Raw genomic sequence first — 16,660 nt, 5'->3', positions numbered from 1 at the left:
TCTGTCTGCGTATAAGGGATATGGGGGGGACAGAAGCATCCACCGTGCTCTGACAGGGGCTCTTAAGAACGACGGGCGGCTGTAGATCCCCCATTGGGCATTGAGGCCACGGGGACCCCAGGCATCTCCTGAATGGGCCTGGCTACCCTTCCCAGGGAAGAGGTGCCAGGCTCTCCCCGACCTGCCCAACAGCACCTCAAGCTGGGAGGAGGAGAACTTAAGCAGAGAGGAGGACCGGCATGGAAGCCGAACCGAGCTGACTCGGCTGGCTGGAGAGGTGAGCGATGTCAGGGCCCAGTAACTCTGTGTGAATTCCCATCCCTGCCTGGCATCCCGCCTTGCCGGCATCCCGCCTCCCCAGAGCTGTTCCTACGCTGTCCGCCCGAGCCCTTCCGGTCCCTGCAGGTCACCGTCACCACCGGCCCAGCGGCAGCTCCTCAAAGAAAGGAGTGGGTGGATCCACCTGGGAAATAGACTTCCACCTCTGGTATCCAAGCCTTTCTGCAAAGGGAAGGGACCTCGGGGAGGGGAGAATCTCTTACTGCAGGTTGAAAAGGAAATATTAATGCTTTTCTAGAGGGAAACGAGGAAAAGAATGGAGGAAAAAGTCGGGCTTTATTTTGCACGGGGTGGAAGTTAGCAGAAGATCCAAAGCCAAGCTTTTCAGCTAGCGGAAAGTCCCTGAAACTTTGCAAGTGAACCGAGCAGCGGTCGGTCCTCAGAGCCGCGGAGGCGACGCGGGGAGCGGCGGGGAGGCCCGCTACCAGGCAGCGGGCAGGGGTGGGCAGCCGGTGCGGCCCCTGCCGCCCTCCGCCGGCACCCACGCGTCCCTCCCCGGCGTGCAGGGAGCAGCACTACCGAACAAACTGGTCTATTGTACTGCGAGCCATTTACCAACCCCCGAACCTGTTACAAAACAGCAACCCCGGGCTTCTTTCTTCGTGGAGAAACACGCACACGCACACGCACAAAACATGGCAGGCGGGAGCGGAGGGAGAAGAAAGGAGGGGGAGGGCAGCAGGGAGGAAGACTAGAGACAGGTAAGTGCGCCCCAGGGCAGGAGGTGCCTTTCCAAGCCTCGCCTCCCAGCCCCGCCAGCCTCGGGTGGCAGCGGGGTGGGGGGGGTTGGGGAGTGGGGTGTTAATCTCGGGGATCCTTCGAGCGACGCCTTTGGCACGTTCCCTGCTGCCACCTTACCCCAAGCGGCCCCGAATTCCCTGATGGCCGAGGAGAGGTGGGAGCCCCGCGGGAACGTGGGTCGCCTTGGGGACCCCGGTGGCTGCCGGGGAAAACCTGGGGGTTCTGCTGGGAGAGGGGCTTCAGCACTGGGCTGCGCCAGGCACGGCTCCGCCGCTGGGGTCTGACCTAAATCGTGCAAATAGAAATAAAAAAAATCAAATACAAGTACCTCGCAACGTGCCTCCTTCAGCCGGAGCTGCCGCAGGCTTTTACCAGGAGTGAAGGGAGCGGGGCCCTCATTTTATCCTTTTCTCACATTTAGTGGCTCCCTTTGACGGAAACGTAATTTGTGTAATTAGCTGAGCGCACACGGGCGACTGATGGGCTGTGGAGTGTGCAGCTCTCGACGCTAATTGCTCTCAGGAAAGGATTCAGGGCGGCTTAAGACGAGATATTTAATTTCTACCGTCAGGATGGGCAGCTATGGCTTCAGCTTAAATCATTGTGCAAGAAGGTGTAAGTGATCCGGCAAAAGCCCCTTTTCCAGCGGGGAGAGAGCATCGCCGGACATCGGCTCGCCCCTGGGGAGATACCTACAAGGAACAGATCCTGCCGATATACTCGGGCTGCGCTGGCACGGCCCGACCTGGCCCGGTGACTGAACAGGGGTTCCCAGGATCAGGCCCATCAAAATCCCTCTTTCCTCCCTCGCTCTCCGCAAGCAAATTGGCATTATGATCATTCTTAACATTATTTTCCCTCTTATCGATAGAAAAAGGGGTAATTTGGAAACGTTTCTCGTGGTCGAAATAATTTTATTTTATTCAGAATATACAGTTTAATTCCTCTATCTACAATTATTTACAGGGTTAAAATAACATTGAAAAAAAGTCTCTGGAAAAGTTGAGGTCATAGATTTCAAGGCACCATTGATAGTGTCCACAGCTGAGCCAAAAAATGTCCGTATTGTATAAAAAAAGGGTTTCCTTTGAAATGCAATAAGTTACATGCACAAGCTTTACACGTTTTAATCTTTTTGTTTGTTTCTTTTCCCTTTTAAAAATTCCCCATATGCATTCCTTTCGTTATTATTCCTTAACAGTAAAACACGGGAGTCCAAGGAACAAAACAAAACAAAAAAATAAAAAATAAAATAATAGGGGGCAGACTCTAATAGATTGTCCCAGAGGCCAGCGCTAACGGGTGCTGTAGGGAGCCGTGGGGTTGGAGGTGGGAGTTGATGGAGTTGGCAGCGGGGTACCAGGAAGCGGAGCTCTCCAGGTAGCTGGATGCAGGGGACGGGTTGGAGTTTGGAGGGTGAGCATGTGCGTGGGCATGGTGGCTGAGGGAGCGGGACGAGCCCTGAGGTTCCCAAACCGCAGGTGACTGTGGAGAGTTGCAGGCCATGGGGTCGCTGGAGCTGGGGCTGTGCTCTGGAGGCATCTCCCCGTTCTTCATGATCTTCTTGATCTTGGATCTTTTATTCTGAAACCAAATTTTCACCTGGGAGGGGGGCGGGAGAAGAGGGGAGGAAAGAGGGAGGGGGGGAGGGAAACCGACACCATTAATGCCCGCCTGGCAATACGGCGCTCTGCGACTGCGAAGGACCCTCTCCCCCGCCGCCCTACCGGCCCCTCCGTGGGGCACGATCCCGACCATCCCTCCCCGCCGCGGAGGCCCAGGGCTCTGCGCCCCGCCGGCCCGAGCCGAGCTGAACCAAGACAAGCGCGGTACCTGTGTCTGCGTGAGTCCCAGAGAGGCGGCCAGCTCGGCCCGCTCGGGCAGGGCGAGGTACTGGGTCTTCTGAAACCTCCTCTGCAACGCCGCCAGCTGAAAGCTGGAATAAATAGTCCGGGGTTTGCGCACTTTCTTTGGTTTGCCGTTCACCATCCTGACCTCGGGCTCCGCCACCTCCTTCTCTGCACGGGCGCAAGGGCGGGAGAGAGACACAGACGCAGACGTTAAGGCGCGGGACACGGCTCCGCTCCGCGCCGCTCCTCCCCGCGCAGCCTGCGCCGCCGGCATCCCTCCCGCGGGCCGGGCCGGGGAGAGGCGCCTGCCCGACTGGTCCCCGCGGCTCTCCCCGGGGCTCCCGCTGCTGGGACGCGGTCCCACGCACCCTCCGCCGGCTCCGCGCCATGCAGCGCGGGGGGCCGCGCCCCCTCCGGGAAGGGCCTTGCCCACCCCGGCCGCCACGGGCATCCCAACTGGTGCGCAGCGCATCGCTGCGCGGGCGCGGACGGGGGCGCGGGGCATGCGCGGCAGCCGCGGGGATTAGGGGGATGACCGGTGCCCCGCTGGGCAGAGGCCAGCCCGGAGAGGAGCCGAGACCCAGCCGGGGCACCGGCATATTCCCCCTCACAACCGAGCCGTCCGCAGCGCTGCCAGCTTGTCCCCAGGTGCCGCCGCTGCGGCACCGTCCCAGCCAAGCCCCGGCCGCCTGGCTTGGCTACGGCTGGGTTTAGGATTTTCTTTCCTGTCCCCACATTTCCTCCTCCTCAACAACTTACAAAAAGTAAATGGAAAACGCTAAAACCTCGGTGCTTTCTGGGACAACCCCCCCCCGGCTCCGCAGCCTCATCACGCCCGGGCTCCCCCTCCCAGCCTCCTTCTTCTCCCCTCCAGCACAGAGGGAAGGAAACTTTCTTTGCCATCGCGAACCCGAGTTTGAGACATGCAACAAGGCTTAGCTATTTTCTCCGCTCTTCCTGCGGGGGGAAGCAGGAGGGAGGCAGCTGGGGGAGCTCGGGGGCGGGGGGCAGCTGACGGACGCTTGCTTCCCTAAAGTACTGTCCCAGGATTTGCGTTGTAGATCCTGAGGGCTGGGCAGGAAAACTCGAACAGCTTTCACCTTTTTTTTTTCCCTGTAATTTTCCTTTTTATCCCCCCCCCCCCCTTCGATTTTTTCCCTTATTTGTTTTCCTTTCTTTCTTTTAATTACTATTTTTTAACTTCTCTCGATGTCTCAGGGCAAGCCGCCTCCACACTGGGCAGGGATGTGCGGGGGTCGCTGTCCCGGTCCCTTATGTTCCCCCCTCGCCTCGGGGTCTGCCGCCCCTGCCCCCCGCTCTCACCTGGCTGGCTGGCGGAGCTCTGTACACGGTTGTAAGCCCCGCTGTACTGATGGTAGGGGCTGGCGTAGCTGTAGTCGGCGTAGGCTTTGGCAGGATAGTTCCCGGCAGATCCGTTCATACCGTGGTACTGATACTGGTAGGGGTTGAGCGCTTTGCCGTAGGAAGCCGAGGTAGGCGAGCAGTAGCCGTGCGGGGCTCCCCCAGCAGGGCTGTAGTAGTCGGAATCCGTAGCCGAGGACTCGGGTAAAGTGGGAGATTCCTGGGACGGGTGGTGCATGGCTGCGGCCGTCTGGAAAGGAGCCTGAAAGTCGCCGGACCTGATGTTGGGGACCCTTCTGTCAAATACTCCTGTCATAGCTCGGAGCCGGCGGCTGGCTGGAGCTGGCTGTGGGGCTGCTCGGGTCTAAGCAGACATGTCTGGGGGAGGAGGCTGCGGCACTGTGTCTGTCTCCGGCAGACTGCTGGCTGGGGCGCAGCATAGGCTTGGTTAAATCCTTAATTGCGCTCTTACGCACAGCAGGGTGGATCGGGTTCCATTGGCCAGAGCAATCGGGAGCAGCGACACCCTAACTCGTCCAACTAGTTTAGCACAACAAAGCTTTGGCTTTAAAAAAAAAAAAAAGTGGGGGGAAGTAAAAAAAAAAAAAAAAAAGAAGTCCCATTCAGGCTCTTTTAAAGTGAATACCAACAGCAATCTCCGAGCCGGAGCGTCGCGATAGGGAGGTTTCCGGCTCCCTCAACCCCAGCCGGGGAGGGGGCTCGGCCGCCACAGCCACTCCTCACCTCCAGCCCGCAGCGCCCCGGAGGCGGCAGCCGTCCGGTCCCTCTTGGCTACGCTGAGGGCTTGGGAACTACGCACTGGGCGCTTCTGCCTCCCAGCGCGGTTTCTGGTCTGGTGGCAGTAACCATAGCAGTCTAACCGGGGTCGTTTCACCCGGGTCGTTCTCCCTCTCCCGGGGTGGACGCCGTCCGGGACCTCCGCGTTAACGTGCATCGTATGAACTCCCCAGAATTGTGAATTTTAGTTACATCATTTCCTGCGTCCAGGACCCCAGCACTACCTGGAGACGCTCTGCCACAGGGGTGCCGGGAAGCTACTGAGGCCTGGGGGTCCTCACCGGCCTGGCTGCAGCACGAAGCCCCAGGGCACGCCGCTAGCCGCTTGTCCCCACGCATGGCCGCTCTCACAGCACCGTGGTCATGCTCACGCTCCGGCCCAGGGTCTAATGCCCCTCTGAGAGGAGTCCAAACCATGCTCCCGCGTGGGCAGGACCAGTCGGAGCCCGGTTTCCGGGTGACAGACCCCCCGAAGAGGCTGGTGTTGTTCCCTCTTTCCCCCCCCTCCCCTCAGCATCTTTCTTCACCAGCAACCGGTCTTCCACACACGTCTATGCACCGAGGTCCCACGCGATGGGCTCCGCGGCCGGGCCGGGGCGAGCCGCGGGCTGGTGATGCCGATGCCCGTCCCCGGTGATTTTACAGACGCGTGGCAGGAAAAAAGAGAGAGAGAAAAAAGGATCAGATTTTACTAGACACGAGGGAAAACAAAAAGCTGTTTTCAGTGACCTGGAGTTGTAGATTTTTCTGAAGTTGTTTACTCTCCAGATTTAGCCTGTTTGCTCACCGAAGATCTCCCAGCCAGCTGGGTAACACTTGTAACACAACCATGCATGTTGTACTTGAACTTATTGTTTGCTTTGGAAATGTCCACAGCTCATATAAAATCATATTAAACAAATCCCTAAGCATTTCATTAGATGAATCACTTACTTAAATCCATTGGAAATATCTCCCCCCTACCCTTTATTTTTTTTTTTTCTCTAAAGAGAGAAACCGGAGAGGGTTCCTATACGTTCATATATTCCATATATATATTTACGGCTGGGAGGGGGAAGAAAGCAAGTTTATTAAAGCTCCCAATTTGCATCCAGTTGGAGGGGACGGTAGATACTTTAAAAGGATGGAGAGGGGGAGAGGGGGATGGTGGGGGGAAGCCTATTTGTATCATAAATTCCAGGGCGCTGCACTTCAACACGTCCGGGCAGGAAGGTGCCGTTTGAAGGGAGCAGGCAGGAGGGGAACCGGGCGATCGGATGGGAGCGGGTCCCGGCCCAGACTACCTCCTCAGGGCTGGGATTTGCAGCTCACCGAGGGTTCTGGATCCTGCATCAGGGAAAGTTTGCTCTTGCTTTATTTAGTGGCAAGACAGGGGAAACCCCCAAAAGTTTCGATATTAAAAGAAAAACATTAAAAAAAGGCAGAAATCCATCGGGCAGGACCGCCCGTCCCCGTCCCCCCCCTCCCCCCCGAGCTAGGTTCTCTGAGGGCACCGCAGCCGCGGCAGTCCGTGCGAGGGCTACCGTGAGGCGGGCACACAAACCCGCCCGCTCGCAGGTTTCCCGCCCCCGTCCTTCCCGGCCCAAACCCGATTTTCTTGACTTTCTGCTGTTTTTTTTCCCCCAGCGGTTTTTATTTAACACATCCGGTGGGGAGCGAGCCTTTCTGAGGGAGCCGGAGTCTGTTTTCTATTTCACAATATGGTCATTGTTTACCGGCACATGCCCGCCGCGCCGCCGCAGCGGCTGCGCGAGGCCCCCGCGTCCACCCCCGGCCCTCTCGGGCCCAGACCCAGCTCATCCGCGATGCTGTCGGGAGGGTTGAAGGTCGCGGTCCCTGCCGGTCCCTCCGCGAAGGGTGCGGGTCCGCCGCGGGCGCGGACACGTCGGAGGCATCGCGACGGCGATGCCCGTGACAAGAGCGCCACGGTGTGGCTGCGCGGGGCCGCCGCGCTACCTGCACGCCACCCGCACCCCCCCGCTCCTCCCGCCTCCCGCCGCCGGGGCCAGACTGAGCGGCGGCGGCGAGCGCGGAGCAGGGCGGCCCCGCCAGCGTTGTCCCCGCAGGGCACGGGGACCGGGGCGCGGGAGCCGCCGCGCCGGCGGCCGCGGCCGGACAACGCGGCGATTGTTCCCACCCGCGCCGGGGAGCTGCTGCCCCCCATCCCAGCCCCACGGCGGGACGGGGCCCTGCGCCCCGGCCGGTGCCCGCCCCGCCTCGCCCTGGCCCGGCCCTGGCGCGGGAGCATCCCCGCGGGCCGAGAGCCCCGCGCCAGGCCTGCCTGGAGACCGGGGGACTCGCTCGGCGGTGCTTTGTCTCCAGCCAACAAGCGAAACATTTCGGATTGAAGCCGCTCAAGAGTTTTGGATGAAATCTCGCAATTGTTCAGAGAAAAATCTTTCACTTTCTGGATAAAATATTCTCGTTTGGGCACAGAGTTTTTGCTGGAAACTTTATTTCCATGGAAATTGCTGGCAAAGAATGAAAGGAATTTTTTTCCTTCTTAAAAAAAAACAAAACAAAACAAACCCCAACAAAATCCAAACGCAAACAGCCCTCCACAGTGGAAACATGCATTAACTCTTGTTTTACAGCATCAGAAAACGGTGATTTCCAAACAGTTTCAACAGCTGAGGGCTTTCCTGGCACCCCAGTGCATCCTCTTAAGCTTAGGAGTTGTTTACTTACCTAGGGGAGTGTTTTCAGAATGAGGAGGCAAGGGGACTGGAACTCCTTGTATTCTCACCTAAGGCTGGGCAAAACCAAACATTACATCTGCTTCAAAGTAAAAATCTTGTCATGTTTAGTATGGGCAAAAGCTGGTGAGCTACCCAGTGGGGAGGGCTGGCGAGCTACCCAGATGGATGTTCACAGGGCAGTGATAAAAGGGGAAAACGCAGGAAGGGATTTAGAAGAAAACACTTGGGAGCAGGGGGGGAGAAATAAACCCCACAACAAACTCAGGGAAGGAGCCGAGGACTTTTTGTTCAGATTTCAGCAGCTCTCTGCAGAGCCTCCAGCTCTGGGTACAGAGAGAGGAAAATGGGCATTTCTCCACCTAGGCATGACATGTGCTGCTTTGGAGAGCTTATGTCCCTCCAAAGGAAAAGCAGGTTTTGTGTTCTCGTTAAGGTCACCATTGGTGTTGATGGAAACATGCTCATGTGACCTTGGGATCGAAGCCTGTCTGGTCTCTGGCACTGGGGCAGGCGCTGTTTTTGCCCTCCATCCCAAAGTGTTCCCTAGGCTCCGGTTCTCTCCCACCCCTGGAACAGCATTTTCTCTTCCCTTGCTTGTGGGTGCCCAGGAAACACTGTGCCTCTGGTTAACGAAGTGGACCTGTCACTTCAGCATTTCCATGGCTGATGGACTCAGTGCTGGGGTTGGCCGCAGCCTGGGCTCCACCGGCCTCGCTTGTCGGCCTGTAAATTGCACTGCTCACAGAAACCATGACGTACAATGTTAAGAATTAGAATTTTCTTTTTAGGGCAAATTGTGGCTGTCTCTTCGACTTGCCAAGGAGCTGACAGGAGAAACTTACACTTGCGCCTGTTTCTCCCAAATTGCACTGACCTGACTGAAGGGAGGAGCTGGGGCTCCCTGTAGCAAACAAAGCCAAGTGTGCAGGACAAGATGATGTTGAGATATTCCTGGAGACACAAGACTGCAGCCCCCCTTCCTTCCTTTCTTGGGGTGTGCCTGCCAAGGTCACCGAGGGGGTGATTTGCTGTTTCGTGATACACCACAACCTTCCCATTGCCTGGCCTTTCTTTGGCCTGCCCCTCCAGAATGGGAAACACTCACTCATTCCTTTTCTTTTTGGAACTCTGTCCACACGAGCTCATGGGGCATATGGAGAACTTGTGTTGTTCTTCAGTTCAAGGGCTTGGCATGGAGGTGACCCATCTTTATAAAGAAGGAAGTCTTCGCTGGGCTGGGCAGGATTTTTCAAGAAAAGCCCATTCGAGTCTCTTGTTTCCCATTTCTGGCCCACATGTTTCCATCACAGTGTAACACTGGCCTTTTTCTAAGGTCATGGAGGCCAGCAGAGAAACATCAGCAGAAAATCCAACTTCTCCCAACTGAGTTGTTCTACCCGCCTGTTCCCCAGGTAGCTGGGTGTTGCTATCCCAGGAGCATAGGTACTGTGATGTGAGGCCCAATGGTTTCTAAGAAGTACAACTCACAAACCAGATGAAGCCATCTTCAGATCTGCAGTTCGGGTCGGCTGTTGCCTGAGGTTTCTATAGCAGACATTTGAGCATGGACCTGGAGCCGCATGGGCAAAACTGCTGCTGGATGTGCTGCTCTGATGCAGAGCATGAGCCAGCACCACCCGGGAGCTGGATATAAAAGCTCTCTTGGCCAGAAACACGCTAGTTGCCTGGCTATGGTGCCATGGGGAGGCCCTGCAGAAGTCTGGCATGGCGGTCAGATTGGTGGTGGCACTGGCACACTGGGAAGAGCCTCCGACTGAGAGCAGAGGAGGCAGGGACCTCAGCTGTGTCCCTGTGTCGGCAGGAGGGGCAGGAGGGAATGACTTCAGGAAATCCAGAGTCCTGGGTGAGTGTGCAGCTGGGCTAGATGACTGTAATGATCTTTTCAGGCCTTAAAATTTATTACTGTAGCTTTTAGCTCCAAGTAGCCAAAGGCAGTTGCTCCTCAAGGAAGAGGGCTGATTCATCTCCAGTACAGCCATTCACTCTGCTTATTCTCTCCCGCCTGTCACATCTCCTTCAGCTGTAACTCACTTCTCAGCAGCTCAGATAGGGGCAGGGTCACTGCCTCTCTGCAGGACTTCAGATGTGAGATAAATCCCTTTGCATCCCAATGACGCAGGAATGCTTTCCCAGATCTCTGACATCCCTGTTAAAAGATGACCGGTCAAAGAATTTGAGGCGTAGCTCTTCAGGCCCTTTGGTGTGTTTTCAGCAGAGTGGACCAGGGCAGGGCAGGGCAGGGCAGTGGTGCTGGTGGAGGGGCTCAGGGAAGCCAGCCCATGGGGGCTGGCGTGCAGCACTGCATGCGGCTTTTTCCCTACAAACCTCAGGCATTAAGCTTACAATTCCCCTTTTGCTCTTTTAATGATGATCTAATAGGCTGTTATCCTACAGAGGTCAGCCAAACTTCTATAACTTAGACCTTGAAGGATTTGCAGATGATGGCAGCCTTAGAAGAAACTCTTGGAAACTTCTGTTTAGCTAATGCTAAGTTTAGTGCGAGGTTGGCATGCCAGTGCAATCAGCTCGAATCAGTCAGCATTAAACCATACAAATTGATGCAGAAATAAACCACAGCAATTAGGCTGCTGGAGCAGTGAATATGAGAAGTGACATTGAGCAAGGGGCCAGGACACCTTGCAGGTTAAAGATCAAAATAGCAAAGGCGCATCTCTTGTCATATGGTTCTGTCCTTATTGCTTATGTTACATGGTCTCTCTGGCCTCACCTATGACCAGTATGTACTCACTGACAGCACATGTGCTTGCGAGCAGTAGATAGTATCTATAAGTGACTTAATAACTTGCATCTGTCATAAAACCCACTTCATGTTCAGTTCCTCAGTTACAGCTTGGCCTTATTATCATTATTATTTAAACAAATATATGCTAGACTTTCCCCGTGATTGCAATTCCAGGGCTGTATTATTACATTTCATCTTCTGCCTTAGCTTTTATGTCCTTCATGAAAACGTATGCTGCCATAACCCAGACTTTGTCTCCTAAAATTTTCCTGTGCAGCACAGGGGAACCTTCTGCTCCTTCATCTTTCACAATCCAGCATGCAGCTGTGAGCAGCTCTGCAGGGAAGCTGGATGTTACTGGCTGCGTTGTCAGTGCTGCCTCTTCAAGGGGCTCTGTAAGGTCACCGTCATATTCATAAGTGTAGACGAAAACACTTTTCTTCTTTTTCTGGTCTCTATGTTTGAATTACATCTTTGTCCTTGAAAGAGGCCCTGCTGCAAGAAGCATCAAGATGCTCTGCTTTAAGATTCATTTTACATTCCTGTGAAGATCTTAATTTATTAGAAAAATGGAGGTTATTTTCTTCTTCAGCTCAGATTTCTTCATCACAATGTTCTCTAGGCAGTGACTGAAAAATAGCCCTTGGGGCTGTATCATTTTTGCTTCTGCGAGCCCGGTAGTGATTTTATTATTAGGAAAATGCCTTGGTTTGGGAATGAGAAATAAGGTGATTTTCTTAAGACACTTTGAGGCAGGCATGTATTCTGAGGTAAAGCACCATGCCACCTGGGTGAATACCTACAGAAGGAAAAAAAAAAATCATGAAAGGTATTTAGTTGAAAATACATTTGGATTCAAAATAAGTTTTTTTTTTTAATTTTAATTTTTATTTTGTTTTAGTTTTTTCTTCTTTCAAAGAGGGTAAATTAACCTTTGGAAAAATCAATCAAACCAACCAACCAAAGGGCTCTGGCATCTTCTGCGTGACTTGACTTGTACTTTTTCATGAAGATGCCTCCCTTTCCAAGTGAGATCCTTGGATCCAGTAGAGGATAAAAGAATGATGCAAACATGACCAAATGAGGTTGCATGGCTTGTGCTGTGCAGGAAATCAGAGCAAATGATTGCTATGGTCCCTTCTAGCCTTCAGATCTGCATATTTTCAGTAATCTTTTGTCAGTTTCATAAAAAATACCCCTTTTTTTTCTTTCACATGCTGCCAAATAAAGTCCTCATGGTTAATATGCCAACACCCTGGTTTCAGAATCCTTCTTGATTAGAAATAATGGGTGCATGATGATGCCTGGGTTTAGATTTGGGACTTTTCATCACTTGAAGGACCAGCAGTTAACCCTAGAGCTCTTTCAATGCGGTGTGCATGGCTCCCTCTTCCTTTTCTCTGATCTTCATGGAGAACCCACCTGCTACAAACCACCAGCATGATCCAGATCCTGCTAAAATAAATAGAAAGGGTCCCCACTGAATTCAGTAGGGGGATGTTTTGTGTGCTCGTGCTCCCTCTCCAGGTTCAATACCTGAACCACAGAGCTGTAGCTTCTGCCTTAGCTTACCCATTTTGATACCCCTACTTCAGACCCTCTCACCTGCTCTCCTTACTTTGCTGGAGGACTCTGCTGTGTTGCATTGGAAATAAAAACTTTTCTTCCTCTGGCGCTTGTTACTGAATTTGGGCAGATCAGAAATCCTTGTCATGATTGCTGTTGCTCTTTGCCTCAACATACCTACACTCTGGAGAAGGTACGGGTAGACTGGAGGGCAGAGAGAGCCCAAAGCCTGTCCTTGGCCCTTTTGCTGTGTTGTACAAGAGATGACAATTATCCTCTCTGTCTTTGGAAAAGCAGCTAGATAAAATGCAGACATTATGAAGGGAGGCAGTCATATTACAACAATTCTGGGCAACGAAATAATTGTTGTGGATGGAGTGGAAGGATGGTACAATGTGATCCAAAGATGTGTTGGTGCCAGTGCAAGTCTTTCCAGACACGGTCAAAACAACTTTTTGCAGCCCTTTGTTGGCTTGCATGTTGTGATATGGAAGATGAAATCTTCCACAGACCGAAGAGGCCAGGACATCATCAGTGTTACTTTACATAGGATTTCAGGGGAGATGGCTTCGGGTGTTTGTGGGCAGAGTTTGGATTGAGGATCTCTATCAAAATGTGGTTCTTTTGGTGAAATAATAGGTGATGGAGAGCAGCTGCAGAGCTCCTTATTGAGGGCTTCACATTTAACCTTTTCCCACTAGGACTCAGAAACTAATAGAGTGATAAAAAAGTGACAATCACATGTTTCTGCACATTTTGTTTTTATAATTGTAACAATATAGCGCTATTTGCCCAATCAATGTAAGCCTGGTGCTCTCGGCAAGTATTTACAATATGTGTCCGCCGAATTTACTCTTTGCAAAGCAGAATTTACATGCCACAGATGAAAATGCTTCAGCCTCATTTAAATAGGAAATAAAAGGGGTTGCATTACTCTATTTCTTTGCAAGCTGGAAAAAAATAAAAATAAAAGGCATTGTCTTCTTTCAGAGTTCAGATTTCATTTTCTTCAAATGAAGTTGTGGTGGTTAGATTTACAAAACCTCTATTCTTTTTTAGTTTTTTTTTTCCTTTCCTTTTCACAGATCTGCAAATTTCCTATCTTGAAAGTGTTTGCACAGAGTCAAAAAGAAAACAATAGAAACACAAATCTTCAAGCCAAGAGTTTCAAGCTGGCATGAAAAATGGCAAGAACAAGATTTGAACACTTCTTAATACCAGCGTAACCACGAGATTACTTTTAAATTCCTTTTCCCTGAAATTCTGTATTTTATTTATCAGGGCAAACCAGAGCATAAAGCAGAAAAGACATTTCTGAAGGTTTTCTTGGACTGTTTAAAGCTATATCTGAAGACATACAGACTATAATAGAAACACATGACCAAATTATTACTGTGTTTTTTACATTTTGGCATTTTTGCAAACTTCCATAATTATGTTATTTTAGTACATTAAAACAAACACCAAGGAAATAGAAAATACTTCTTCCACAGCTGTGTTTACTACCTTAAATGTGTTTTTTTTCTCAACCAGGCAACCAGTCTGAGATAAGAGGTTTCCCTGCTGTGTAACACAGCATAATCAGAAGCACACGCAGCACCCACCTGGAGTATTCCAATGCACAAGAGTAGTGGAAAATTAAAGCAATAGAATGGAAAAGTCAATAGCTTTTTCCAGTGAGAGACATTTGACATAGTAATAGACCTACTTTTTAAATGTATGAATCTACAGAAGATCTTGGAATGTTCTTTTGAGTGAAAATCCTGTTTTTATAGGGAGAAAAAGAATATTCAACCTTCATTGAAGATATCAAAATTTTAATTGAAAGGCTTTAAAACATACCCTTATTTTACCGCAATGTGAAACATGATTTTCTACTTTCTTTAGTACTTTGGGGAGCATGTTTTACACAAATGAAAGCCTAATGAGCTATGATTCGTAGCCGGATAGAAATATTTTGTCAAAACTGCAAATATCTGAAGAATGTTATTTAGTTGAAATCAGCAGCACCTTCAGAGATTTCCTGAGGAGTTTTAATGTGCTTGAATATCTATTTAGAAATGAAATTGAAATTTTTCTTGATATCATTTCTACGGCAAAAATAAGCTGGACAATCATTGCAGAAAAATACCTTTCCCTTGAAATGAACAATCTTGCCTTCCAATTTTCAGCCATTGCTGACATGAAGTAACCCCTTTTCAAAAAGTCCAGGCATTTTATGTAGGATTTTATTTCAGTGAAAAGTCTGATGAATCTTTTAAAAACTTATTTTGAGTGATCACTCAATAATTATTCTGAATGTTGTGGAAATCAGAAATTCTGATAAATTTTTCAGGTCATGTAAAACATATATTTTTCTTGACCTGAAATGAAATATTTTACTTCAGCTTCAAGTATTTCTTTAAGGTCTTTAGTCCTATACAAAGGAAATGAAAGAAATTTTGCAATCATGATTGCAAAAACCAAAAGTGCTGTAAAACATCAGTGTGGGCTTTAGACTTCTATACTATTTTGTCTTTTTTTATCTTTTTGTTTTCAGTATGGGCAGTTGAAGATAAAAACCTCTCAAATCAAGTAATGGAATATTTCTGAGTAACCTAATTTACAGTTTTTGTTAAGAGACAACTTTGGCTGAAAAGAAGTAATCAGAACCGACTTTGTTTCTTAAATCAAGCACTGGCAAATGTAATGTAAGCCCTTGCAGCAGATAGGCACTTAGAAGAATTCTTCTCATCAGATGAAATGTTAGGCAACCTCTTTTGTCTTGTTTGAAGATTCCACCCAAGAACATCAGACAGAATCTGGTCTGTAAGCTCCACTAACGTGATCTTTGCAGCTTGCCTCCAGTCTAGGCCAGCACCCTCAGCCTCCATTGTTGAGGTGGAGAAAGATGTATGTTTTTCTCCTAGGAGAGACACTGTGAGGCAGATGCGTGCCTTCATACCTGATCTACTGCTTCTACCGAGAATACTATCAAACTCTAGTATTTAGGATACAAGTAGATGCTAATATAAGCACTGCAAGTTGTATTAATTTGACTTTCAAGAGAATTTGCCAAACTATCCATAATACTATCTGAATATTTAGCCCTGTAACCGCATGTAGTCCAGGAGGTCCACCAAGAACCAGAAGATAAAGATGGTTTTGCTCTGTGTGTGTGTGCGTATGCCATGAGTTTAATGTTTGACTCCTCAAACTGGTAGGTAACCAGAGCATTCCCTGGCACTGCTGCCACTCCTATCACTATGGATGGGTATTCTAACACAGGGACAAGTGTAGTATATTGCCAGATGAAGCTGAAGTCAGAGCCCTCCAAACATTAGTAACACCACTCCTTTTTAATAACAAAGTTAGTTGAGGCTCAGACACTATAGTAAAGGTCATGGCAAATTCATTACCACCAGCAAATCAACTGTTTTGGAGTCCGGCTGCTCCCACTGGTGCTGGAGGAGGTTTACCATGGGCTTCCCCAGAAGCCGGGTCAGGTCAAGTGCCAAGGCTTCACAAATTCTCAGTTTACTGTGATGTGCTTTAGCTTAGTTGCTGAATGGGGTGGGGATAGTTGAAGTTTTATATCTGTGTGCTGCAGATGAGGCTGGCTGCTTGCTCTTGCAGCATGATATTTCACCCTTTGCTATGTCTCCCGCAGCATTTGGCTTTAATGAGGACTTAAAATTCAAGTACTTTAATTTTTAAATGCATAAAATTTAAAACTAATATGTCAAAATAAGAAATATTTAGAAGTAGATTTTGTTATGAAATAGCTTGGCAAAGCCTGTGTCACAGACTTAATCAAGCAAATGCAAAATATTCCTGAAGCTTGGGAGGTCTGTGTTTCACTCAGCTGGCCAGCCTTCCCCTTGAGCCCCAATGGGACAGTGGGAGAAACAGGAAAAGCAAAAGCAAGAAAACTCCTGGATTGAGATTAAGGCAGTTTAGTAGGTGAAGGAAAGAGTGAAAACACAGCAAGCAAAGCAAAGGCAACCACTCACCATCTCCCATGGGCAGACCGATGCCCAGCCAGTTGCTGAACATAGGGAACCTTGGAATGCAGCTCCCCACCCCTTCTTCTTAAGTTTTGTGGCTGAGCCTGATATTACAGGGTAGGGAGGTGAACAGCAGCAAAACACAGATCCTCCTTCCAAGGGTGTGAGAACTTCTAGATACTTGCAAGCATTACAAAGTAGGAAAAATAGGTGCAGGGATTTGTCCTACCTGTGATGCCTAGAGAGTCCCTTCTTTAGGAGGTACTACAGACATGGGGATGTGGGCTTCCTTAAGGAGGATAACTGGATGAGAAGTGCTTTGTTTTCCTGTCTCTCAAAAGAGAAATGACTGTTTATTTAAACAAACAATACAATGAACCTTCCTATTCTGTTTTAGAAAAGAAACCTGCAGTTGCAACTACTTAAAACCCACTTTCTGCAACACAAAGCACGTTCTGCTCATAGAGACATTTATAGAGGAAATTAGCACAACTTCTTGATAAATCTATTGGATTAAAAAGTGATGTGGCTGGCAAGTTTTCCTTTTAAGCTGTT

General features: G+C 50.1%; 1 protein-coding gene across 1 annotated transcript; it reads right to left on the bottom strand.

Annotated features, from left to right (window-relative positions):
- Positions 1-1,973: 1,973 nt before the first annotated feature.
- On the bottom strand, positions 1,974-4,765 carry DLX5 (distal-less homeobox 5). Its single transcript, XM_057432647.1, has 3 exons — positions 4,254-4,765; positions 2,914-3,098; positions 1,974-2,682 (listed from the first exon to the last, which is right to left on the bottom strand). Exons 1-3 carry the CDS (start codon positions 4,606-4,608, stop codon positions 2,350-2,352), a joined length of 873 nt encoding a protein of 290 aa, XP_057288630.1. The 5' UTR covers positions 4,609-4,765; the 3' UTR covers positions 1,974-2,349.
- Positions 4,766-16,660: the final 11,895 nt, after the last annotated feature.

Source organism: Pezoporus wallicus, unplaced genomic scaffold (assembly GCF_028554395.1).
Source record: "Pezoporus wallicus isolate ANWC-B61680 ecotype Strahan unplaced genomic scaffold, APGP_CSIRO_Pwel_v1 scaffold_2584, whole genome shotgun sequence".
In the NCBI taxonomy this organism is placed as follows: domain Eukaryota; kingdom Metazoa; phylum Chordata; class Aves; order Psittaciformes; family Psittacidae; genus Pezoporus; species Pezoporus wallicus.
This window is presented reverse-complemented; position numbering and strand designations above follow the sequence as displayed.